Source organism: Tyto alba, unplaced genomic scaffold (assembly GCF_018691265.1).
Source record: "Tyto alba isolate M040663 unplaced genomic scaffold, T.alba_DEE_v4.0 Super-Scaffold_5, whole genome shotgun sequence".
Lineage (NCBI taxonomy): Eukaryota > Metazoa > Chordata > Aves > Strigiformes > Tytonidae > Tyto > Tyto alba.
Genome location: NW_024881326.1, coordinates 22,987,764 through 23,014,745, shown reverse-complemented (window position 1 = coordinate 23,014,745; position 26,982 = coordinate 22,987,764). Strand labels below are relative to the sequence as shown.

The window sequence follows — 26,982 nt, the reverse complement described above, 5'->3', positions numbered from 1 at the left end:
CTGCGCGGCCGCCGGCCCGCCCCACCCGTCCTGCCCGGAGGTGGCGCGGCCGCCCTGCGCTGCCGGGCCCGGCCCGGCTTCGGCTCGGCTCGGCTCGGCTCGGCTCGGCTCGGCCGCGCGCCGCGCCGTCATGGCCTCCGACAGCGACACCGAGGAGTTCTACGACGCGCCCGAGGACGTGCACCTGGCGGGCGCCTCCCCCGCACCGTGAGTCCGGGCGCGGCCGCCGCCCTCCCCCTGCCCTGAGGGGAGCTCCCGGGGAATGGAATGGGGGGGAATGGGGGGGAATGGGGGGTGTTCCCCCCCGCCTCAGAGCGCGGGGCTCCGCGCCCGGGGAGCGGGGCGCTCGGGCCGGGGCCGCTTGGGCGAGCGGCCCGCTGGAAAGTCGAGGGGGTGCGAAGGGATCGAGCGGTTTTGGGTGTGCTTGCGAAGGGTTGTGGGGCTGGCAGGAGCCATTATCTCGAGGAGATCGTATCTGCCTTCCTTGAACGGGCAACGCGTGGTTTTTAGAGAAGACACGCGGAGGTGAAATTGGGGCTGACGGAACTGGCCACTGAAATACGATAAAAGTAACATTTTCTGAGGAAAAGGAAGGGAGCGAGCTTCTTCATCAACAGGCTGCCTATTGCCGCGTGTAAAACTACTTCTGGGGTGCTCTTTCTTTTTAATGGTATTGCTTTGATGCTTCCTGTATTTAGTGTATGGTTCTGTGCAATGAAGTTTTAACTGCATATTATAATGCAGATTCCTAGTGCAGTTACCTCAGAATTAACTGTGTCGCTATATTGTTGATGTTAGCCAAATACACTCTCTCTTTTGTAAATGTATCTTTCCAGTTGTGTGATAAACACTCTGTGGCTTATATCAGTTCTGTTTTTCACATAGTCTGGACCAAACTTCTCCATTATTTGACCTTGCAGGATGAGGTTTCATGTAGCTTGTTCAAAGAGCAATAAGATATGGATTGCGGGATCCGTCCATTTGAAGCTTTAATAATTGACTAAGGGCTTGTTTTAATCTGCGTGTCAGTGGTCACTGGATGCCTAGAACAAAGGAAAGACTAGGATCTGTTCTCCTCACCCACATATCTTGTATCAAAGCTTTTCTGAACTTAGCTTTTTACATAGCCTGGTGAAAAGCACATCTTGGCATACAGTTCCACAAGATGTGGTAAGCTAAATTAACAGCGCTTGTGCTGAGGAGGTTTTGCTCCAGCTGCTTACCTTGCTCTAGTTTCATGATGCACAAGTGATGGTCAAACTCTTCTATGAGTTGCTTGAACTCAAAGTAATTGAAAACAGCTGAAAACTAGAAACAGCAAAAACTATTCAATAAGTTAAAACAGCTGGAACCTGTCAGGGTATGGATGGGAGAGGGTGAAGACATGGGGTTTGCATGGCTAGAAGCCATAGGCAGGAAGGGAGAACCAAACGTCTTGGTAGAAGTGAGACATTAAATCTGGCCCAACTGCACATCCTACCTTTTTTTTTTTTTTTTTTTTTTTGAAACTGATAATGCCATATGTCCTGACCTTACAGGTTTCCCCCCACCTGTATATAGGCAGAACTTGATACTATGAAGTCACTTACTAGAAATTAAAATGGAAGATGTTTTTCATTTTTATATTGCTTTTCCATAACCTGTAAGGATGCATCATTGACTCCAGTCAGTAGAATTCTGTAGGCTTGGGGTTGTCTCAGAGGGCTTAGTTTGCAATACAGATACTGAATCTGTAATTCACTCTGCTATTGAATCTGTGCTGACAATATGGAGAGTATTTTCTCTAAATAAGCTTTGAGATTTCTTAAGAGCTAATTTTCACATTTGCATTGGACGCTTCTTGGAAGCAGGCTTGTAGATTGTAGTTTTGAGACCCGTGTATGTATAATGACATTGAGTTGGGACCCACCAAAAGAAAATCAAAACCTTCTTGTGGGAGGAAGGGCAACTGAGAGCAAGTGCATATTGCCCTCTGCAGTTGGAGGCACTTCCTCATGTATTCAGAGTTCTGACGATCAACAAAAACACTTGGGAATCCCTTCTGGCAGCATACATTACGGTTTTTAGCTAAGAGGTGTAGATACATTTGCCCTTATTAAAAATGCGGGGTTTGTAGCTTCCTGCCCTGAGTTCTGTGTGGTGAGGTTTAATAACTGCTGATACAGAAATTCTGCAAGTGGTGACAAATGTTCATGTAAACTTGCTGACTTCTTTGCTATTTATTTGTTTTATTGTCTCATGTGATGTGCAAGAGTGGAATTTTCAAGTTGGATGTAAGCTCCCAATTCCTACTCTAAGTCAAGAGGTACGGATGCTTAAGCCCCCCTCTTCATGAAAGCACCGTATCTGCAGCCTCAAGTACATATATAACTGGTACTCTCTAAGAATTAATTATCAGAAATTACAGAACTTGTTACAAAATGTTTCTTTCAGATGATAATAGACTGAGATAGCTCTTCTGGTTTAATGACTTCCTTAAGATGAAGCGTGTTTAAACCAGATGTTTGAAGACCATTGTATCCCCTCTGGCTAAGCCTGTACGCTTCGCCTCTGCTGTAGATCTTGCTTTTTACTCGTAATTTTTACTTCTGACAGGATGTGTGGAGAGTCCACCTGTTAGATAATCAATCTCAAACAATGTCTGTTTCAATATGCATTTCTAGACCCTAGATAAAAAGATGCAGGTGCCTTTGTGGACTAGTCAGTGAAGGCATCTATTTGTTGTGTAGCCAGAGGAGCGAAGAGGGAGAAGTAGTGTGACAGGAGATGCCCTTATTTAACCTCTGTCACTCTGCTTTCAAAAGTCCATAACCACGGAAGATATTTAGAAGACGACCCTGAAATTTAGAGGCATGAACTTGTCCCATAAAGGAGGATGTCAGCTTTGAGAGAAGAAGATGAAGACAGACACACTTGCTTGGATACAGGCACGTGACAGACCCTCTTATATTTTATTTATAGGAAAAGTGATCTAGCCACTCTGAAATCAAGAACTGCCAAACCTAATAGTTTGAACATCATATGCCTAACAGTAAGGGGCAAGTTTGTTCTGAGTGCAGTCATCCTAAAAATTGTTATGAGAAACTAAACAAAAGGCATTGGATTCAAGAGATGGTGAAAATAATGAGAAATGTCCTCTGGTACCTTAGTTTAAATTCTTGAATTGTAACTGCAGTAGCGCTGCCTTTTTGAAGCTGTTTTTCGTGAAGAATCTAGTTTTCTTCTGTGTAGGAAGCTAGATAATGTTGAGTTGTGCCCTGTCGACACATGGGACGTGCTTAGTACAACTTTTTTGTTTGTGTGTATTTTAGCCAACATGCAAAACTGATCTTGGCAGCAAACAGATGGAGTGTGAAATATTAGTTATGTTGCTGTATGACTTGCAGCACTGCAGAGAAGTTTGTGTTCCCAGTTAGCTGAAGTTCCCGAACACTTTCCAAGGGCAGCCCAAACAGTGCGTTGCAGGGATGAATCCTTGTGGGTTTGAAGGTGTGGGCTGCCCCAGACAGCAACGTCAAGAATAATTGTAGCTTCTAGGCCAGCCCTAGGTTAGAGGGAGGAAAACATTGTGTGCCTCTGGGAGCAGGAGGACAGCAGTAGATAATACAGTTACTGGGCTGGTTGTTGAACCTGTATGTTCTGCACAGTGTACTGCTATTATATTTACACTTAAATATCTTTCCATGTGCAAGTTAGCACACCTGCTTTGTTTGTAACAATGCACATCCTCCCAGGAAAGCAGGCAGTGTGGTTCTGGGATTTGACCAAGGCCAGTCATTCACATAATTGTTTTTTCTGAAGAGCCAAATGTTTTGTTTTCTGTCACAAAACTTATGTGAAGCTTAGTTTGAATAGGTACTAGGCTGGAGCTACCCGATAGAGGGAATGGCAGCTTCCTGTAGTCTGGTTGGTATTATGATGAATTTGACAGCTGAATAAATAAATAAAAAAAAATATATATATATATATTCTTGAGTTTATTTGACTTTCAGATTAATCAGGCATCGGGTTATGTTTGTGTAGGTGAAATGGGATTTTTCTTTCAATTTTGTATAATCTTTGTAGATAACCTTGGGCCCTTCCTTTGTTAAGCTGGTGTTACAGTGGTATCATCTAAGAAAACTTGTTAGAAATATTTTATGTGACATGCAGTCTATGAGATCTATTGTTATCAGGTTTTAAACCCCACTATGTACTAAATGATCATACTAGACAACAAAATTAAGATTTTTGCCTTATGTTTTCTGTGGTATGTGTCAGTCTGTGTTCTACCAGATAACCCAGTAAAGCTACAGACCTTTCAAAGCAAAATCAATATTTGATCACTGGATTGGTCTGCTTATAAATCTTTTCAGACACCTTTGCTGCTATACGTACTTTTTTTAAAAAAATGCAAGCATTTCAGATAGTGTGTCCATAAAACTAGTGGTGTTAAATTGGGGAGTGGAGAAAACTGGTATCTTCAGGTGATTGGGAAGGCAAGACCATTCCAGAGCAATGTTGAACTACAAGGGACTTCAGTTGTCAAACTTACTCTGTGACTGACTTTGTCTTTGTAAATGTAATAGCACATGAGCAGCAACTAATCACGACTGGTGGGCGATGGTGCTTATAAACACGTAGCTCAGTAATCTGAGGAGAGCCACTAAGTTTATTTGGCTATATTATAAACTGATCTAAAAGTGGTGTTACTGCCAAATAGTTGTGGAAGCTTTGCAATGTTTTAGAAACATGTAATTTCAATGATAAAGCTTTGCCTTAACATAAGATGTGTATTTGTGCTGTATCAAGCTATCAGCACTCTGTTATATTCTGCACCTGCTAGCTCTGTAACCCTTATCCCTTGACCGGCTTTTTCCCAAGGTATTTGAGTAAAGCATCAGAATGGAAAATAACATCAGGTTTAGTTTGAGTGCGGGTTTTCCACAGAACTAAATAGCTAAAGAAGTCTGAAAGGGTAGCAGCGTCTTTTGAACCTCATACTTTGTGTTACAAGTGGAGGAATGATTTGCCTGTACCAGAAGTGACATACGAATTGGTGGGAAGTGTCACAGTAGAAAACTGAAGTATCTATTTGCAGTTGAGGGATTTGCATTTTATTTAGTTTATAAAGCTGAAGCAGTGCCTTGTACGATAGGACCCTACACCTTGCTGAAGCCTAGGCATTAATGTTGTAATTATATTTCATTGTTAAAATGACCTTGTGGATTTAATGAACTACACACATTTCTGCCCCTACTTCTGAGGAAATCCAAGGGTTGATGGTGGAACTGAAAATGTTTCGGTAGCCAGAAATTCAGCACAGGTTGTGGCCTTTTCTAGCAGTATATTTTGGAAGACAGAAGATGTGTTTGTTTTTCAGGTCCAAATACTGATTGTGCTCTTTTTTGCACATTGGGATTAGTGCCTTTTAGGAGAATTAGGCCTTCAAACAGTGTTACAGATCCTATGCATCTTAAGTGTGAATATCTGGACAGCAGCATCTAGGTTTAAGGTGTTAAATAAGTTACAATTACACAGTCTTTATATACCAATCCATTGTATTTTCTTATTTACTTAACTCTGCTCTATAAACGGCATCTTTTCTTTTTTTGAGTAAATGCTTTCAGACAGTAAAGAGAAGAACTAAAACTCTTAAAAATGAAATGGAAATAGTTTTCATTTTCAGAAGGTTTTGTCCCTTGAAGCCATCATTTTGGAGGCAGAAGGGCCGAATTGGACTGAGATCTCTGTATGTGTCTGTACTGCGTGGTACAAGTCGATACTCAAAAGTTGTTGAGTGTCACTGACCTTGGTAGCCAGCTGGGATGCTTGTACAGGCCAAGATGTAGTTCATTTGATAGTAAGCTTTTAAGGAAGCACTCTGTAGCTTGGTCTCTGTTTGTGACTGACAAACTAATAGAATCGTAGAACAGCCCAGGTTGTAATTGAATTCAAAAGGTCATCTGGCCCAACCTTTCAACTTCTTGATATACAAGTAAGATCCTGTAGGCAGAGTAAGCAGTGTGACTCAGTATTTGTGTATCTTCTAGAATTCTGAAACCCTTGTGGAAAATATAAGTTCAGGGTATAGTGAGTGTTGACTGTTCACTGATTGGATTGAGTGGTGACCTGAAGAGAAGTAATTAGTTGATACCATTCCCTTAAGATATTTGTCCTTTCATTTAATTATTGAAATCCGAGGTTATGTGTGATTGGGTGCTAATACAAATTCACCGTTTCAGAGTATGCGTTTTGGAAAGTAGTGCAAAACTAGTTCCCTCCTGTTATAATGTAAATACTTATATTTATTTCAAGTATAAACCTAAGTATAGAAATGAGACCTTACATTTACCAGAGAGGCTGAAGGGCAGAATAGCTACAATAGTGTCAACTCTACACTTTAGGGTTCAGGCACTTGATTTGCAAGCTACTGGAGCATTTGTACTTCTGCTTTCTTCGATGTCCACCCTGCACTCCCTGTACATGCTATTTCTAAATTCTCTGTAATGTGAGATGTTTTTAAATGTGTACTTGGAATAGTATCAGTTTATTAGAAAAGGGTGCTAGAAATATGATTTCTAGAAGATTCTGCTGAGGAGATTTTAGGGGTTGTACACGCCGGTGATCTGTGCCTTGTAGGCAGTTGGGCACTTAACTATTTGAAGCCTTTTATGTAAAAGAGTGATATGAAAAGCATTCACTTGGTTGCTTGTATAAAGTATACATTCACTGTAAAGGAAGACTGTACTGTAGACTATTTAATATGAAATGTACTGTCAAGAGATACTTTTTTTTTTCTTTGAATTCTACCTAAGTCTTTATTCTCTTTTTAACAGATCACCGACAAAAGTTGAATCCCATGTATTAAAGGTGAGTTTCTTCTTAAAATCAATCAAATGTTTGTTTCTGAACAGAGTGCTGAGCATTTCCACCTAAAGTAGATGTGCTAGGGTAGCCCTAGCGTCTACACAGACAGGAAATTACAGGCTTTCCTTGTAGGTAGCAATTGTTGTGCTTATGTCTCTTAAAGTTCCAGCTTTACTTCTATTTAGAGTATGTTAACATGTCCTGAAGCTAATTTTATTCTGAAATGTACATGTGCAATTTAACTGAGCTCTTCTTAATTACTAGACTACCCTCTTTCAAGAGATTTGTGAGTAGTAAGAAAGTCTCTGCAGCACTTGGTTTTTGGTCTCAAATGATATGAAATAGTTGACTTTGCTCTCTTCTGTTTTTAAAATAAGAAAAATCTTAGTGTTTGTACTTCAAAAGCCTCCTCTCTAGGTTATGTGAATATAAACCACTATATTTAGCTTAATGAGACAGCATTGCTACTTCCCACGCAGGTAATTGGTATGCTGCATCTGTGCATAGTGACAGTGCAGCTGAGTCTGACACACATTAAATAGGTGAGGAGTTGGAACCTTGTACAAATAGCACACATTTCCTGATCTCAGAAGGGCCAAAGGTGACGCTGTGCAACACTTTTACATAAAGAAAGCTTGTCATTTTGTCTGCAAAGTGTTGGGAAATCACAGTGAAAATAGTCTTTCTGGTTTGTCAGCAGCACTCTGCTCTGAATCAATAATCTTTTCACAGTGATACCATATCTTATGGTATCTTTTATGGAACAAAGACCTATCCCCTATTTTGCGTTCTGTTTAATGTTCCTTGATTGATTAAGTACTACATGTGTAAGCCTTTCAAGAAACATTGTTCTATCATTCTGACTAAACTCGGTGCAATCAATGAACTTCAAAATTAACTTTAATGTCTTGACTGAATTATTAGCTATGAAGTTCTGATGTTGCTTGTAGGTTTTTTGGCTGTGGTGTTTGTTTGTTTGTTTGGTTTTTATAAAGTATCTTTCGAAGTCACTTGTTCAAAGTTAAGTTTTTAAAGGTGGAAAAAGTACTTGCTTCCCTGCTTGGTACTGTATCAGTTCAGTGAATGTGTGACTAATGGTATAGTTTGTCTTGGAATGGGTAAGAAATATTTCCCAAGTCCAAAGTTTAACAGGTGTGTGAGTTTTATGTCAACAAAATTAGAAATTAATACAGTGGGCTTCTGTAGACACTGATTACATTTAAGTGTTTAAGTCATCATACCTTTGAAGATAGATTTTAGTGATAAAGTGGAGTAGAACTTGCATTTAGATTAGAAAAGCTTTGTGGAAGGAGTGGAGAGGGATGAAGAATTTTTCTGTATTTGCAGCTGTTTCTGCATGATATGCCATTTTATGAGGTCAGACCTCTCAAAGACGGGTGTTTACAAGAGTTGTGTTCTTCAAACATAATATATTAGTATGCTATAAAGATTCTGTTTGACTATCTGAGCATTTAAAAAAAAGTCTAAGGAGAAATTTCTTAGATGTCTGTACTAAACAGTCACACTGAATCTTGTCAAGGTCCAACAAAATATGGAGAAGTCTTTCAAAGTACCTGTTTAATATGGAGATTAGGAATGCTGTGCGTATCCAAAGCTGTATAAGCAGAATTAGATTCATTGCCTAACAAAAATAGTTTATAATGGTAACAGCTAGCTTTTGGGAGCTTTAACATTGTGGGGAGACAGTTGAGGACTGCTGACCTCAACAGAAGAGTGTTTCCAATCTGTAGGCAGGAAGGAGAAGAACAGCAGTTCTCTGTCTCAACACAGGGAATCAGTTGAGATGTGTTTGGTTTTTCTTAATGTTTTACGCTAGGGAACTTAATTCTTTGAGCCGGTTGTGAGGAATTTTTTCCTTTCGTGAAACGCATACAGGCTTTTATCTGCTGCTTTGGTTGCCAAATAGACTGTGCAGGGTGGTCAAACAGTGGAATAAGTTGCACAAAGATGATGAGCAGTCTCCATCCTTGGATATAGACAAACCTGGGTGACACATCTCTGAGCAACCTGTTCTAGTTGGCTCTGCTTTGAGGACTACAGGATCTCCATGGGTCCCTTCCAACCTCGAGGACTCTGAGATTCCCCTTCAGATACTGTTCATATATATGCTTATAGGCAATGTGATCAATAGTTCATGTGAAACAGAAGGCATGTGATGAAGTTCCAAATAGGCTGTACTAACTGAGATTAGAGCAGGCTTCTGGTTAAAGCAGTATCCTTCCATGGTATAACCTACTTGTTTTTCTGAACCTAAGGTTTTTTGCAGGAATTGATGAGTATGTTCGCTCACAACTAGAATATTTTCAGTCCCGTTTTAAGACTTCGTATAGAATATCCATACCTAACATGCCCAAAGTGTAATCTAATTCTACTATTCCTAGGGCTGCCTATCCAAAGTATGATGATTTTTTTTTTTTTAATAAATAGGACTGTATTAACAAAGATTTACTACATTATTTCAGCACACAAGGCTACCTTTAACGAATTGCTTTTATTAAATTTTTGGTAGGATATGCCAAAGTGCTGATGCTGTTTGCACATCTAAAAACTATACGTCTTAAATTGCAAGATGACTGCACAATGTCCTCGTAGTGTTGATTATACATACATAAAGAATACACAGTATACTCAGCTTTGAATATTCATTCAGTCTTTCATCCAAATGTTCTGAAAATCTTCTTGTTTTGTGCTTAAATTCAGTCATTTTGTTTGTTCTTCTGCAGTTTATTTAGATTTTTGGAGGGATCTGCATGAAGATAACTGATAGCAAAACCAGACAATTTGCCCTAGGAATAATTACAAAATGTAAGATTCCATGTCAGAACCTCAGTCATGTTTGTGACTACTTGATAGATCTGCCTGACTTAACCGGGAAGTTTCTAAAAAACTTTGTTATATGTTGTCATAATAATTATTTCCCACAACCCAAGAAAGAACAAAATATTTTAATATGGATCTTCCTTGCTGCAAATTATTAAAAGTTTGTGTTTCTCTCAGCTTCATGCTACCTTCAGTTTTATTTTAATTGAGGACAAAACCTCTAAAAGATAACTGTCTTTTTTTGTTTAGTAGGGTGCAGGCTTTCTGTCTGTATGGTGCAAAGTACTCTTCCTGCCTACTGTGCATTACTGCTTAAACATCTGACAGCAGTAAGGTTTGAAAATGTAGCAGAATTTTTGTCCTTTATGCCGTTTAATTTGTTGTAGCTATATTTTTGTTAGATCATACTACTCAAGGACTTACTACCATCATCTTCTGATATCTACCATCTTTTTTCCTTAGGATATAGACAGCAAGCTACACAAAGCTGGAAATGAAACTTTTGTACAAGAAATGAAACAAGATGATTCGAAAGAGGTTAGTTAAATATTGCTTTGTGCTTTCAGCATCGCACTAGAAATATTAAATAATTTAATAATCAGTCTTCATCCTGAAACTAACATAGGTTAGAACTTGTTGTTAATGTGTCCATCTAAAGAGTAAACATCAAACTAAGTGTTCCAAAAACATATTTAGGATTCACCAGTGTTGAATCATTTGTGTAATTTACAGGATCACATTTAGCAGTGCATGAGGACTCTAAAGAGTGCAGAGCTATTTTTTCCTTGCTTTTTCTTCAAGAGGAGTGGAAATTAGTCACTTTGTTTTATTTTTCAGTTATGTCTATTTCTGTACCTAGGTCTCCAGAATTTTTGAACAAAATGCATTTTGCGTATAAAGCAGCCCTTCAATGGAAGAGTTCTTGTGGGCGTTGTACAGACTGGCTGGTACATGTACCCTAGAAATGCCTGCTACTTAACATCAGAATGGTTTTGGTTTTGTTTTTTAGATTATTGACAGTATTATAGAAGAAAGTCAGAAGGCACAACTGGATGATGATTCTTTAGCTTCTAGTGGAAAAGAACTGACTGTTCCAACTTCAGATGCAAATGCTTGGATTTCTGGAGCAGGTATCATTAGTAGTATTCCAGAAGTATTAGTTGCTAAAGTATCATTACAAGAAGACCCTAGAGAACTGGTGTGTCAGAGTGTGTGTGAGGACACTGAATTGGAGTCGGGGAAGCCTTTGTTTACTTCTGAGCAACAGGAAACTGATAAACTAAGGAAAGTAACAAACGCAGGTGACCATAAAATGGATGAAACTGAAGCACAAGAAGAAAAGCCAAAAAATGAAGACCTAACAGACAAAAAAGAGGCAAATGCTTTAGAACAAGTGGCTTCAGATTTATCTACCAAAGACCTTCCTACAACAGAAGAAATGCCTCCAGCAAAACCGCCAAGACAGCTTACTGTAGAACCTGATATAGTTGCTAGCACAAAGAAGCCTGTCCCTGCACGGCCACCACCTCCCACGAATGTTCCTCCTCCGAGACCACCGCCACCCGCACGGCCAGCTCCACCACCCCGGAAGAAGAAGAGTGAGCTGGATTTCGAAATGCAAAAGCCTGGTTTAGAAGGCAAGTATTCTATTTTAGATGGGTTCAGTTATCTACATGGTTACTATTTTTGTATTTAGAGTTTAGAATCATTCAATCTTGTGATTTTTTAGTTTAGCTGACATGTAAATGAGTTAAAAAAAAAAAATCCTTCAATCTTAGCTTCTTACAGTGGAGAAATACTCTTTTGCTTTACAAGTGTTCCTAATTCATAGACTTTCTTGTAAACTAACACTTCCTACCAAAATAGCTACTTCTGTGGCAAGGAGAAGTTGCCTCATCAATACAGAAACTAAAAAAAGTTACAAGCTTCAAATAAAATGTGTGCAATCTGTATTTGTATAGGAATACAAGTCAAGATATAGACTGAGGTCTCATGAAAATGAGTAATCCTGGGTTACTAGGGAAATGACTAAAAAAAAAAATTGTTAATAAAACTGAAGAGGACTAGGTGTGAAATCGTGCCTGTGCCTCCAACTATGTATGAAGTAGATTTTGGATTTTTGGGAAGATTTAATGGCAGTTTATGTTTTTAAAAAAAAATCAAACTTGTCAGAAAGGGTGTGCAGGAGTGTAACTATGATAGGGTTCTAACAATCTGTAACCTGTCTGTGACCAGTGTTATGCTCTCCATTCTGATGTGAATCTCTTTACAGTTTCTCGAGAGAACTTCCCAGCTGGTGGGCTTTTAACTCCAAGTACCATGACAGAGGTCATGCCCAAAGATTCTCAGCCTTCTTTGGATTTGGCAAGTGCAACTAGTGGAGATAAAATAGTCACTGCACAGGTATTGGGAAATGCTTAAGTTCAATAACTAACATTTTCTATTACTTTGGTGTTACAGTAGAGATAATGTATTCTGTCTGCAAAATTTCAGGAAAATGGAAAAGCAGGTGATGGCCAAACAACAAATGAAGTACTTGGACCACAAAGACCCAGGTCTAATTCTGGAAGAGAGCTCACAGATGAGGTATTAATGAATGTGGTCTGTACCTAGTACAGTCCTGTGCTTGCTTTTCCAGTCTGTCCAGTGAATTGGAGTAGTCACACATTACTCCTTGTGCTCTGAATCACTAATGCTGTGACCAGGGATGCAAATAGGAGTGATGGCCTGCTGGCTTTGTCTACCTAAGCACTTTGTGGTCCGTTTTGTGAGTCATATCTGGTATTAGCATTTGAAAGTGTGATCTGTAGTAGATCTGAAATGCTATGAGTTTGTGTTTGTAGCTATGCAAACACATTACAAGATTTCAGTGTGAGGGAACACCAGCAAACTTGGTATTTTGTCATGGATCTAAAAGAGGAAGGAGTCAGCAATAGGAGAATGATTTTCCTAATATTATAGAAGAGTTCCATTAATCCTGATGATGTTTTCAGGCTGCTGCCAGTTTTAATTTGTTTATCTGTATATAGCTTTTTAATGCTGAACAGATAGAGCACCTGATGAACACACATAAAAAAACTCCTTTTCCTTTGTGTAGTATTAGTTAGGTCTAAATGCTTTTTCTCTGTAGGTAAAGGTTGTCTTTGACTAAATCTAAACTACAGCTGTTAGAATATCTGAAAGGGGAAGACTTCAATATCTTATAATTACATAATATGTTTGATGTTAGCATGGAAGGTGTCAGGCAGTGGCTGATTTCTCTGTAGCTGCGTTTCTGTTCTATGAAATTGAAGCTTGTTATGACATGTAGCTGTTCATCTGTGTATAGTGGTTGATAATGTTTGTGCTAACATGCTAAAGGCAATTTTATCTTAGACTTCGTAAAATAAATATATAGTGAGCTACAGAATTTCCCTTTAAGATAAATAATGTGTAAGATCAGCTGATTTTTATTTTGCTCTGGACTTTGGAATCTAATAAAGTCATCTTGATTTCACATCTTATTTTTTCCATAGGAAATTCTAGCAAGTGTAATGATAAAAAACCTTGATACAGGTGAAGAAATACCCCTGAGTTTGGCAGAGGAAAAGTTGCCAACAGGCATTAATCCCCTTACTTTGCATATCATGAGGAGAACTAAAGAATATGTCAGGTATGAATGATGATAGCTTTCAGCTCTTATGATATTGTCGCTCTTGTAGTTTTCACAGATATGGAGACTGCTCTTATGCAACTAAAGAGAGTCCCAATCCATCTGTCTCTGAAAAATTTGAGTGCTAATGCCCAGTTCTCTATGAACTAGGCTGTTTACTGAATTCTTTTAAACTAACTAAAACTAAGCTAACTTTGATCATTAAGAAACTTTTTTTATCAGGAAATTGTGTTGGTCTAGATGTGTTGTTTTTTGTTTTTTTTTTTTTCAAAGGCCTGGATTTATGTGAAGTTATACACCAGATGACATTTACATTCTTTGCACTGCTGTGTTATCATTGAAAAGCTCACTTCTGCAGAACTGTACTCGTCTGTGTACAGACTTGTGTTTCAGAATTAACCCCTTAAATTATTTGATCTATGGAAAGCAAGGTGTGATAACAGGGTGGCATGTTACCGGTTCCTAGTAATGTAATGTATTTTGTCTGCTCTTAGCTTTCATAGTGTCACAATAAGCTTAAGTTTAAAATTTGTGGGAGTAATGTATCTTTGGCATCTGGAGAGTGTATAGTATTAGTTTCAAGATGGAAAGATCTGGTTTATTAATTTCACATCCATGTGTTTTCAGTGTGTGACATGAAAGAATAAAGATGGATCCTAAAATGCAAATCCCATTTTACTAATGTTACATGCAATTTAGATTCATGATGATTTCATATTAAATAATCACTTCTGTATTTCCTAGTAATGATGCAGCACAGTCTGATGATGAAGACAAAATGCAGACACAGCAGACCGATTCTGATGGAGGGAGATTAAAACAAAAAACGTAAGATGCTGTTTCATGTCCCTACAAAGAAGAGGCAGGTTTTGTTTTTCTAAGCTGAAGCTCCACTTCTGACTTCTAAGGAAGTTACATTTTAAGGACAAATGATACCTGAGTTTACATAAGCCTGTTGCTCTGTAGATGAACTGAAGATTACATGATTTCTGGCAAATTAAATGCTTATTTTAAGAAGCAGTAATGGAAAAAGATAATACTGCATTTCAAATCAAAAGCGTTGATTCATAGTATAAAAAAATGAGAATTTGCTGATGTGTTGAAAAAGTGCCCTTGCTTTTTAAGGACCCAGCTGAAAAAGTTCCTTGGTAAATCTGTAAAGCGAGCAAAGCACCTTGCTGAAGAATATGGCGAACGTGCTGTAAATAAAGTTAAGAGTGTTCGAGATGAAGGTAACGGACACGCCTTTTTTTTTTTTAGTGTATATATATACTTTTTCATAGGATAGTCTTGGTCTTTTGGGAATCAGAGTGGCTGAAGGACATATGCTGCTGTGTTTTACCACTGTGCAGTTGATGATCTAGCTTTTTCGTGTTAAAGCTTGTAGCTTGGTAGGCATTTTGAGACTAGTAGGTTACAAGAATGAATTCTTGACAAGTAATAGTTGAGAGACCTTTTCAGCCAAACCGATTGAATACTATAATCTTTGTTGTGCTGTTAGAAAGCTGTCTTGATATCAAAACATAAACTTTTTTTGGAAAGTTATTCCAGCAATATAATAGAAGCGGAGGTTGTCTTCATTACTTTATTAAAATCGGATTGTTTTCTGACAACCAGTGCCACCATTAGAATTTTCATACAGCTTGAGCTCCCGGTAGAAGATTTCCCAACTACAACTGAATCCTCCCCTTCTTATTTCATCAGTGTTTTTCAGACAGACATCTAGTCCTGCAGTAAGCCAATCTAACCACAGCCTGAGAGAAGTGCCGTAGAACTACTGCACTTCAACTTGCGTTGCCACAGGCTGTTTGCCCCAGCTCTTCTGCAGTTCTCGTGCTTCATAGGCAAATCACCAGGCTATTTCAGCATATACAGTCAGAAGAAACCAATACAGTAATTTTCAGCAGACATAAAACTGACAGAAATCACTTAGTTCAGGATCTGCTGAATGCAAAACCCGGTGTAAAGAAAGGGGCAGAACAAAAATGGATAGCAGTTCTTATTTTGTGTGTTCGGTGTTTGGATTCACTGCAGCCAAAAATTACTGTAGATGGATTTTTAGACCTTGGTGCAATGGTACCCTTGTTTTGCCTTAAGATTGTAAAATTGCCTATAAAAATGTGCTAATTCAAGACTAATCTGCTACCAAAAAGTAGTGGCAAATGTTTACTAATAGATTAAATGTGTGCTGCGGTATGTACTGTTGAATTTGTGTTCCTCTTAGTCTTCCATACAGATCAAGATGATCCCTCTTCCAGTGATGATGAAGGAATGCCGTATACAAGACCAGTTAAGTTCAAAGCAGCACATGGCTTCAAGGGACCTTATGATTTTGAACAAATTAAAGTTGTTCAGGATCTCAGTGGAGAGCATATGGTAGGTCTTAAATTTCGTCTGTGGTTTTGCTGAACCTGTTCAGCCTGAGATTCAACTTTTAGTTTTCATTTACTTGGTGACCTCCACAAGTGACTGTCAGCTTTATTCTTCTTGAAGAGCAGTTTCATTCTGGAATATAATATTCTGGCAAGAAATAAAAATTTAGCTGGTTTGATCAAATCTTCAGGAGAAAGGGGAAAAAAAAAATAGAAGAAGTCTGTAGATATTCAGGCTTCAGGGATTCTCCAGAGCTTTTCCTTGAAGAGTTTTGGTATCAAGTGGTACTTGGTTTCTTGTTCCCGCAATCTCAAATTTAGGCTGAATTAGGCTATGTTCCACTACCTGCTGAGCACAGAGCAGCAAGGTTGACCTACTCAGCAGCAAATAAACTAGTCTGCTTATTAGAGATATCAACACAAGCATTGAGCAGAAATACTAGATAAGTTCTGGAGGCAAAAGTGTGGAGAGATTAGTGGAGTATGTGGATCAGAATGATAAGGAGGGGAGAGACCAAGATAGGGTATTTGCAGAGATGCCTGTTGAGAATGAGGCAAAAAAACCCCACATACTCATCACTGTTAGAAGTGTGCATGCTTCCGTGCAGAGTCTGAAATACATTCTAGTATTCCTGACTTCCCAGAATCTTCTGCTGACAGCAACTGTCTGACAAGAACTGAAACAGTCCTCCATCGTTAAGTGTTAGGCTAAGGATAATGACCTACAGCAATCAGTTTGGTGACTGGAGATTTCAAGCTTGTCATCCACAACTCGTTTCCAGTCCTACTGGTATTTCGTATGTGTTAGTTTCTGTCATTCCAGTATTTGACTTCTTAAAATCTAGGAAATTCCCCAAAAGCATCCTCAGAGGATGCCAGGTTGGTGAAGTCAAATGCCTAGTGGCGTTAAGTAACAGGAGGAAATGGAATCCTGCTTGTGTGGTACAGGGTTTTATTGACTACTGTCTCTTCAGACTTCGCAGTGGAGAAAGAATCGTTGTCTTCATGGGCTTTGCAAAATCCTCATGCCAATTCTGAAATGTGTGTACTACTCATTTTGGTTGCCAGAATTGATGTAACCAAGCATGATTTCTACTTTTAAAAAGTGTTAGCACAACTTGTGCTAGCTTCAAGTGCAGATACAAATACTTGCCTGTTCTACAAATGAAGTAGCAGGTTGTAAGTCACTCCTAACCCTGGCTGGTGGCTCTTACTGTGCCCGTTTCATGTAAAATGCTGTGGTAGTGCTGAGCTCCCTTATGTCCTCTCCTAATTTAATCTGCCCTGTGGGCTGTTTCTTTCAAACTGTTTTTGCAAGTATGTTGCGCAATCCACCAGGGTTAACAATTATTTTTCAGTGTTTTGATTTACAGTTTATTTTAGTTGTGCTGTCTTGTATATGTCCTAAATGTTGTCAGTTGACATTATAGAAAGGCTTTTTGGTATGGAAAAAGGCACTTTATATAACTTGAACAATGGTCTCTTTATTTTGACAGGGTGCTGTTTGGACAATGAAATTTTCTCACTGTGGTCGATTACTTGCATCTGCAGGACAGGACAACGTCGTAAGAATATGGGTTTTAAAGAATGCTTTTGACTATTTCAATAATATGCGAATGAAATACAACACAGAAGGTATCTTTCTATCCATTCCTAGAGCTCGAAAACACTAGAAGTTCTAGCTATTTGGGAACTCAGAGTTGACCATGGTGTTTCTGCCTGTGTTCTAGGCCGTGTCTCTCCCTCTCCATCTCAAGAGAGTCTGAATTCTTCAAAGTCTGATACTGATGCAGGGGTACGTACACGAGATATTGGGAGGGGAAGAGGTGAGGGGGGTCATATTGTTCTGTAATGTCAGATCTTCATTGTTGCTTTATCCAAACACACATTAAAAGAGTTCTTGGCTCATGTCTTTGAGGCACAGACAAACTGTCTTATCAATAGACATCTTCAGTCAGACACCCCCATGTGTATGGGGTGCAAGCAAGGAAGTACGTCACTAAACTTAATGCATTACAAAATCTGCATAGCTTTGCTGTGGCCTGCTGCCAGAGTAGATTTTGGAGTGAAATGCTAAAAGGGGAAAAAAAACCCCTACACTGTTGAATTCCCTGTCTTGGTGTTTTGCCTCAGGGCATTACTTATGGTTAACATCTGACTTGATGATATCTTTTCTGAGGAAGGCCAAACTGAACAATGGCATACTCAGAAGCGTAATAACACCTGACATATTTAAATTTTTCACATCTGTGTAGAATAAAATGGAACATGACTGACGAGAAGTGTTAAGACACTCTTACTCAGAGTGTTCAGATACTTTAGTAAACTTGCCATTAAAGTTAATGTATTTAAGGGTTTGGTTTTTTTTTTTTTTTTTTTGTTTTTGGTTTCTGGTACTGTAAGAAACAGATGACAAATTCAGGATTTAAGCAAAGATTTTACCACTAGCATTATTTAATGTGCACTGTTTTGGCAGGGAGAGGCAGGGGACAGTAATCTTTCTTTACCTTGGGTAAGTGCATAGGCTTGCTTAGTCACACGCACCAGGAAGGTTGTTGTGAGTGTGTTTGGTTTTTTTCTGAAGAGGTTTTATACAGGAACTAGGGTTCTTTTTTATTTTGCACCTGTTTATTCTGAAAGGGTCTCTTACTTAAGTTATCATTCTTGAAATGCACTAGAAACATGGAAACTTGAACTCACTGTTTGTGTTTTAAATTGGAATGCAGTTTTCAAGGTCGATATATTTTGTTCCCAAAGCTTGTCTTCAGATGTTTGCTTAGATTGCTGCCAAGCTTATCCTGTTGAATAAAAGCTGTATAGATTGAAATTGTAGAATGTCATCATTTTGGAATTTCAAGATGATGTTTCACAGCCCATTGTACTTGAAATTTACTTTGGTTGATTATTAGTGCACTGTTGTTTATTTTAAAGTCATAAGAGTTGTTCTTCAAACTGTTATTGGCCCTGTACTTTCTGCAAGCAGTAATTATTGTTAATTTTTCCAGCTAACCTTTTGTAATGTTGCTGTACATTTATCTGATAGATTTGCAGTGGAGTTGATGAAGACCCGGATGATAAAAATGCCCCATTCCGTCAGCGACCGTTTTGCAAATACAAAGGGCATACAGCAGATCTTCTTGATCTTTCCTGGTCTAAAGTAAGTTACCGTAATACAGACTATGCAGTTCTCCTGTGTTTTCATTGTTTTCTCTTGTCAACTGTCGTTGGAACCATACATCTAAATAATATGATATAATCATTGATGTTAAGAGAAAAGGTTTGTAGAGACAACACGTATTCCAGGTGAAATATTTGGGACAAAATGAGCAAATTTCTTGGGCTTGGCTAATTAAAACTAGCCTTAGAAAAAATATATTTAAGAATCAAGTTAGTAACAATTACATTTGTGTATTCACTAGTGAAGTTAAATTGTTTAGAGTGGGAGGAATTTCCACTGAGCTATGTTATTTCTGATTTATGTTGTTACTGCTTTTCTTGCCTCCAGTATGCTTCACTGTTTTGATGCAAATTGTAAAAATTCTAAAGTTGCTGAATATATACATATATCTTAAAATTAGAGAATTACCTTGTGCTTAACTTTCAAAACATTTCACATAAAGCTTACTCAGTTAAATCTCCACATTGGAATACAGTTGTAATTTTAAGCACACAATCTGGCTGAAGGATTTTAGGCAGGAGAGACTCTCATACCTTCTCTGAAGCCTGTTGTGCTGTTTATTCTCTGAATACTTTAACATCTTTCCGAGTATTTATTTTTATTGAGATTGTTCCAGAAAATTTTCTGTGACTGAGCATCAGTGTACTGGTCTTCAGGAAAGCACCAATCAGTAATAATAATTTTGAATTTCATGGCAACAGAGAAATTGGTAAGGCTTTACCAATCAGATTGCTTCTGTATTTTCTGTTACTTTTGTGCCTGTTAATAACCATGGAATTCTCTTGTTTCACAGAATTACTTCTTGCTTTCTTCTTCTATGGACAAAACTGTCAGATTATGGCACATATCACGAAGAGAATGTCTTTGCTGTTTCCAGCATATAGACTTTGTCACTGCTATAGCATTCCATCCAAGGGTAAGTGTAATTGCCCTCTTTCTTCTAGAGAGGCAGAATTTGAAATTACTAGAGTCTTCCCCCTTTATTTTCACTTGAAAAAAAAAAATTGAATAATAGAGCTTGTGCACTTTAAAAATATGGGTTATATTCCAGAAATTTAAGTGTTCACCTTCACTAAACCTCACCAGGAGCGTCCAAGTCATTTAACCATTTCTAGGCACGATGTGGAAAGTGAATAGTCTGTTGGCTATAACATCACAGCTGATATAGTTTTGAGTAACTTTGTGAAAAGTCAGAATTTCCAATGAGGCATGTTGTGATTAAATATTAGTGAAAAAAAATCATAATGAAATCGAACAGATTGTCCAGAGACCTCAGAATGCTTGAGGATGTTTAAAACTTGACAGGATAGAACCTTCTACAGCCTGATCAAACTTTTGAGGCTGTCCTTGCTACGAGCAGGGGAGGGGGACCAGAGACCTCCAGAGATGCCTTCTAATGTATCTTTATGATTTTTTTTTTAATACTATAATAAAACTTCCTGATATTAATAAAACTCAAGTAGAGGAAAGGCATTTTTCAGTGTTCCCTGAACATACACAACTGGTACATGTATAGAGAACTCTGAAAGGAGCTTTCAACTCTTGACAAGGTTAGTATTTTTCTAACTTACGTTGAGAGGGTAAAAAGCAACTGTGGTAACAGTGAGCAGTTTTCTAACTTGAGGTATATGCACTGCTTGTGTGTAATTTTGTCAAAAATCTGTGAGAAATTGAAGTCCATTTACCAGGTATTTTAACACTGTCTTCTCCGCCTTCTTAAATGTTATAATCAACTCACCTGAGCACTCTTACTTGGGAGGTTCTGGAGAGAAGCTCTTGGGAAATGGGATGGGAAGGTTTTAAGGAAATCAGGGCAAACTCATAGTGCAAGCGGAGATTAATGTAGTGTGTCCTCTCAGGATGACAGGTACTTCTTAAGTGGTTCATTGGATGGGAAACTCCGGCTCTGGAACATTCCTGACAAAAAAGTGGCATTATGGAATGAAGTAGATGGGCAGACAAAATTGATTACAGCTGCCAACTTCTGTCAGAATGGCAAATATGCAGTGATAGGCACATACGATGGAAGATGCATCTTCTATGACACAGAGGTAAAAACTTGTTGAGACTATTTTTTTTTTTTCATGTTAAGTAACAAACAGATTTAAGAGTCATGCTTGTTTAAATAAGAAGAAACAAACCTATTTAGAGCTTGAAGCAAAATATAGTTTTTACACAACTATTTCAAATCAGGATACATTTTAATATCTTTTCAGCATTTGAAGTACCATACACAAATACATGTGCGTTCTACCAGAGGCCGAAACAGAGTTGGAAGAAAAATTACTGGCATTGAACCCTTGCCTGGAGAAAATAAGGTACTGCCTTTCAGTGCAACTTTGGCTTAGTACTGGAGTCTGATATGTGTATCTACTGCTTAGTAAGTTTGTGCTAAGTCTTGTCTGTGGTCACTGACTTAAATCGAAAGTCTTTGAATGCTACTAAAATGAACACTACTCTTTGATTTAGATTAATACAATACTAAATAGTGGTAGAATAGAATTTTATGATGTTATGCTCTGATTAAATGACATTATGCTCTGATTAACGTAAAAGTGAGAAAATACTTACAGATGGCTTTCAGTGAAAACTTCTTTGGCATAACCAACATCTCTCAATTTAATATTAATTTGGAAATGTACTTCATACAGAAGCTGAAAAAATGCTGAAACCTCAAAAGCTGTTACTCAAATGAGCGTACTCCACTTCTAGAATTGGTCCTTTTGTTTAGCTTCAGTCTAAACTGAAGTCTTATGTTGTGAAAGGGTTGAATTCTCATCAAGCAAAGAACCTGATGTTGAATATTAAAATCGTAATCTAAATCAGAGAGTTTCTCACTTGGATATAAAGTTTCAAGGGGTGATGTAGGGTCAACAGCTGGCTCTCTTAAATAGATCATCAGCTGTTATCACCTATATTGTAGTCTTATCAGTGACACGGAAACAGCTTAATTCCAAAGACATGCAGAAGATTCAGAAATCAATACTGCCTTTGGGTTTGCATCAAATGCTGTGGGTTAGCATGTGAGATGGTGTAATAAAACACAGCTCAGCATGAGCCCTTTTGAAAACAAATAGGAAGTTCTGTAATCTGATGGTGATGGTGTTCCAAGAGTTGGCACACCTTTGTTGCATAAATGATTAGATAAGTAGGGGTCAGTATTTGACTGCTACTGTGCTATACCCTTTTCCTAGCGTCATCTTGGGACTTACTACTAAGCTACAGTCTGCTCCACTTCTGAGGTACTATAAAAAGGCTAATCAGCTGAATGCCCTTACGCATTTGGACAATCCTTTCATAGACTTCTCTGCTTCTTATCGGTACATTTAAGTTTCTGGTCTGAAAAATGTGAAAAGGAAGCAAACTCACCTCAACCAAGAAAAGCCCAGTTTGTTTTTATAGCAGATAATGGCCTCTGATCTGTGCTTCATGATTAATAGGCCATGACGCTCCAGAAATTTACCTCAACTAGAATAGTTGTTCTGCTATATTACTGTGGAATGTGTTCAAAATATCCTTTGCAAATTGATGACTGCTCTTTGGGCCCACATTTTACTTCCATAAAGAGCAGCTGTTCTGGTTCAGACCAGTTACAATGATCTTTACGATGAATTTGTGTTCCGTCCATTGGCAGAAGATGAGAGAGAAAAATGTCATTGTCCTAAATCTTGTTCTGCTGCTTTGGGCCTGTTCTATGTCCTTTTTTTTCCGTCAACAGAACTAGAATTCTGACTGTTTGAATCAACTCCTTCTTGGGCATGCTAATGGTTTCCACTCCTGAATTTTTTTTTTTTTAGATACTAGTGACATCAAATGATTCCAGGATCAGATTGTATGACCTAAGAGATCTGTCTTTATCTATGAAATACAAAGGCTATGTCAACAGCAGCAGCCAAATCAAAGCCAGCTTTAGGTAAGGCACTGTTATAACAGTGGAGTTTTGGATTTGGGAAATGCTGTGGCTGGAGTACACGGGCTTTTGTTTAAAGAATCTGTTTACCTTGGCATGAAACTGAGCCTCTGAAATGTCACTTGGCTCAGAATACAAAGGTAACTAAAGGCTCCAGTCAAGAATGACAAAGCTGCCTGTGAGCAGGGAGCTTTCATGAAAGAGTGAATCCTTTTATATTGTCAGCATGATGCATGTCCATCACTCTTGCTGTGTAAATGCAGGAACTGTGCTAGCACTGGTGGGGCTGGGACACCACAACTTTCTCTCCTCCATGACAAATAGGTTTTAATTGCCTTAATTTTGTCAGGTATTGTTGCAGATGTGTTGGTCACCCAACTGTTGCCCAAGGCTCTTGGTCATTGCCTGTGTATCATCACTGTCAGGAAGCAACCTGCAGATCTGAGTTGAAATTAATTTTTCCTCTTTCTGTGTGATGGCCTAAGATGCTTCTCTGAGTTTGAGTCTATTACCGTGACTGTCATGGAAATACTGGTTTTCAAAGCAGCAGAAGAGAGGGAGTAGAGGGAGAAGAATATTTGTTCTGTTCCCTCTTTGACTCTTGCAGAAGCTGAAGAGGAAAAACGTTTGGGTGTCTGTTTAACCTGAATGTTTGAGCAGAAGGGGGTGACAATACTTAAGGAATAATGCCAAGTTTAATCTCGATTGTGAGCTGTTGGCCTTTGAAAATATCTTTAAGGCTGGCCCAGTATTTCACAGAATGGCTGAGGCTGGAAGGGACCTCTGGAGGTCATCTTGTTCAGCTCGCCTGCTCAAGATTGCTTTCCCAAATTAAGTTATCCCTACTTACAGGGCTGGAGCAGAGTTAGCATTTGAGTTTAGGTATGTGGCATACTCATGCAGTAGGTAAATTAAAAGTAAATACCTGAGTTGGATTTGCAGGTACTATTTTGTCAGTGGGCATTACAATCTTGTTGAATGCCTTTCATCTTCCACCTCTGTGGATTTTTTTTGCCCATGATTGTATTGTAAACCATTTCTGTTACACAGTCTCAGATGTTCACACAGGTTCCAGACTCAAACAGATGCAAATTGCTCTTAAAGATTATGCCGTTTTCTTGTTGCTGAGTATAGCTGTCAGGCTAACTCCTCTATGTCAGAAGCTGCAGGAGAACAGCTTGTGTGCTACTCAAGAGAACTGTTTATTCTTCCAGAGAAGGAGCATCAGGAAGCTTACATGCACGTTAATTTAAGGACTGTGTATTTCTTTTGAGCTGCAATCACTAAAATAAAGGATCGGTTTGAATTGTGAACTTAGCCTGATTGCACTTGTAAAGCTGCAAGTCATCTGGAGAGCTACTGCAATCATTGCTTGAACAGCTAAGAAAAGTAATGTTTTTCCTTGTTTGAATTTTAGCCATGATTTTACCTACATTGTAAGTGGTTCAGAAGATAAATACGTTTATATTTGGAGTACATACCATGACTTGAGCAAGTTTACATCTGTAAGAAGAGACCGTAATGACTTCTGGGAAGGCATTAAAGGTAAAAACCAACTTTTAATCTGTTTTGTTGAAGCTCCTACGATTTAAAAAATTAAATATTTTTATCTTCTAGTTTTTATTTGCTCAGCAGTGCTATTCATTTAGTTTGAACAAATTATTAGCAAAATGCATTGCGATAGGTGCATTTGCAGCAAATGGGCTGTCAGAAAACCTTGTCCACAGGAAATTCTCTGCAGATGCATGTTTGGGATGGCAAGAGACAGAGTAGCTAAGAGCGTCCAGCTTCTGTGAGAGATAGAATATATGTAAGAGATTTAATGTAATGTTTTGCTGGCAGAACAAGATTGTATAAGTGTAGGAATCAAAATATCAATCCTTAGATCCTTTATGGAAAAGCAACTTTGAAAACAAATGCAAGCTTTTTTCCTTTCATGGGAGGATTTAAAAAAAAAAAAAAACAACGAAAGAACAACAACAAAAAAACCCAACTCTCTTATCTCCTCCATCCACACACAGAGTTTTTGTCAAATGCAGGGCTGTGTTTATATCAAACATGTTTTAGAGCTCTTGCCAGTTAGTTTTGGGCACTTAGAGGAACTTCTGAGAGCCCTAAGCTTATAAAACAGAGACAATTGCTCCTTGAATGATGAGCTTATCTGGTGCCACTAGCACTGAGATTCTCCTTGGATGTTTACTAAAATTTATACCTGCTCTTCTTGTAAAATGAACAATTCCTTGAAACAAGGTAACCAAAATTGGATTGTCTTTCTGAAGCACACAATGCAGTGGTCACATCTGCGATTTTTGCTCCCAATCCTGGTTTGATGGTGTCACTGGAAACTTCTGAAAAGCAAGAAGCTGAAAGTAAGGGAGAAGATTCTGAAACATCAGATACCATACCCTCTGGTAGGTGCTTAAAATGAGCTCTGCTTGATACCACGGTATGAAGAGGAAAAGATTATGAAGAGTACTTTTGATTTGGGAGGGGGGTTTCTTGAGAAGTCCTTGCATTCGCACATATATATATTCCTACTTTAGCAGTTGAATGTTTTGGCAGCTCTTTCATTCTTAAAACCTGAGAGAGTGTGAAGTGAGGGGCACAGCTGTTGTCCTGTGTACTTTAGGTTTATTCTTTTACAGCTGAGCTATTAAGAGGTAGAGCTGTACCAACATACAATGAAAATGTCCCTTTCCTAGAAATACAGCTGTTTCTTGAAGTATTGGGTAGATAACAGGAATGTGATAGAGGAAGAAGGGTGTCAGTGATAGCTTACCTTTTAATGAGAGCTTGATTTTATATAAATATATATATTATATATTTTTAATGAACTAACAGTTTATTTTATTTCCCTCTTAAGGAGCTTTGAAGACAGATCACACAGAAGTGCTTTTATCGGCTGACTTTACTGGAGCAATCAAAGTCTTCATTAACAAAAAGAAATATGTATCTTAGTTGTTTTGCAACTGACAGCGTAAGGCTATGGTACTGTGGGATTAAAATTCCATAAATAATGCAAGCAAAAGCAAAGTATCTAATATAATAATGTTACAGGCTGATTTATTTTTAAATCTTTATTTTATGGCTACTCAAATATTGGATCCTTGGAGAGCAGCGTCTACCTATTAACACCTGGGCTTGTAGAATAGAAAGGAATGTGTAAGAAAAATCCTGCCAAACACTAGACTCTAAACTTTCTACAAACAGTTGTTTTGCAATGTAATTGTGAACCTGCACAGGTTTCTGCATGGAAATGTATTCACACGTGTGTGCCTTTTGGTTACATGCACTAATTTGAGCATATATCAAAAGGATTTTAGTGGTGCTTGTGGCCACTAGATGTCAGGAATGGGGATGGGAAGGGAAGGTTGGATGTATGGCTGGAAAAATGCTGAATAATCTAGTCTGATCTTTGCACAAAATTCCATTTGAGAAAGATCTTGAATTTGTAGTAGCTATTGTTCAGAATTTTAAGTTATGCAAGTTTTTGATGGGTCAGCAACCATGTGTAAATGTTTTTATAAATTTCTCAATTTCAGGACGTGAAAATTTTTTTGTTGTCTTTTAATTGTTGTGGACTTTAGATTCCTTTCTTATATATAATTTTTTGCACACTGGAGCACAATACTTGTGTAAAGAATTCTCTCATTCCTTGTTCATGGGCACCAGGATATATTCACCTTCCAGATAAAATTAAGCTGCATTAGAAAGTTCTTATATTTTACAACTATGTAAAATAAACTGTTTACATTTTTTAAGCATTGTAGCTTAAAGTTTTAAGTTCTTGTTTGTTTAGTGCCACTGAATTTTGAACGTCTTTGTAAATATTCATATAAAACACCTATGAAGTAACATTCTGGGCATCGTAACCCATGAAATGTTATTGATGGTCAAGTGTTTCAGAGAACAGATGTATCATTAAACTTGGTCACACACTTGGAATTGTTGCTTCTTTTCCATGTTGAATCATTAATTTGCCTTCTGTCTAAATAGTTTTGACTTGTTCCTCAGATCACTGATCTTGCATGTGCTTGTTAACTTTCCAGTTCTATTTTTCCTGATCTTATAACTTTTTCGATGACAGCTTGCTTTCTGTAGTAATGAGGAATGGAGTACTGCAACTGGATATTAACCAGAATTAAGAGTAGTTATACGATAGTTTATTGTGAGGAGAAAA

At 38.2% G+C, this 26,982-nt stretch overlaps 1 protein-coding gene across 1 annotated transcript; it reads left to right on the top strand.

Moving 5' to 3' along the window:
* Positions 1 to 26,747, top strand: WDR44 (WD repeat domain 44). Its single transcript, XM_042807313.1, has 20 exons — positions 1 to 207; positions 6,819 to 6,852; positions 10,153 to 10,227; positions 10,700 to 11,327; positions 11,963 to 12,093; positions 12,184 to 12,276; positions 13,206 to 13,342; positions 14,087 to 14,170; positions 14,468 to 14,574; positions 15,567 to 15,718; positions 17,211 to 17,349; positions 17,445 to 17,509; positions 18,758 to 18,871; positions 19,686 to 19,808; positions 20,752 to 20,943; positions 21,109 to 21,210; positions 22,690 to 22,805; positions 24,220 to 24,347; positions 25,082 to 25,213; positions 25,666 to 26,747. Exons 1-20 carry the CDS (start codon positions 131 to 133, stop codon positions 25,758 to 25,760), a joined length of 2,724 nt encoding a protein of 907 aa, XP_042663247.1. The 5' UTR covers positions 1 to 130; the 3' UTR covers positions 25,761 to 26,747.
* Positions 26,748 to 26,982: the final 235 nt, after the last annotated feature.

Excerpts from the sequence above, each read along its gene's own strand:
- WDR44 (XM_042807313.1), top strand. The coding sequence starts at position 131 with ATGGCCTCCGACAGCGACACCGAGGAGTTCTACGACGCGCCCGAGGAC. Across the intron at positions 6,853-10,152 it reads TTGAATCCCATGTATTAAAG|GATATAGACAGCAAGCTACA; the intron begins GTGAGTTTCTTC and ends TTTTTTCCTTAG. Across the intron at positions 25,214-25,665 it reads ATCAGATACCATACCCTCTG|GAGCTTTGAAGACAGATCAC; the intron begins GTAGGTGCTTAA and ends TTCCCTCTTAAG.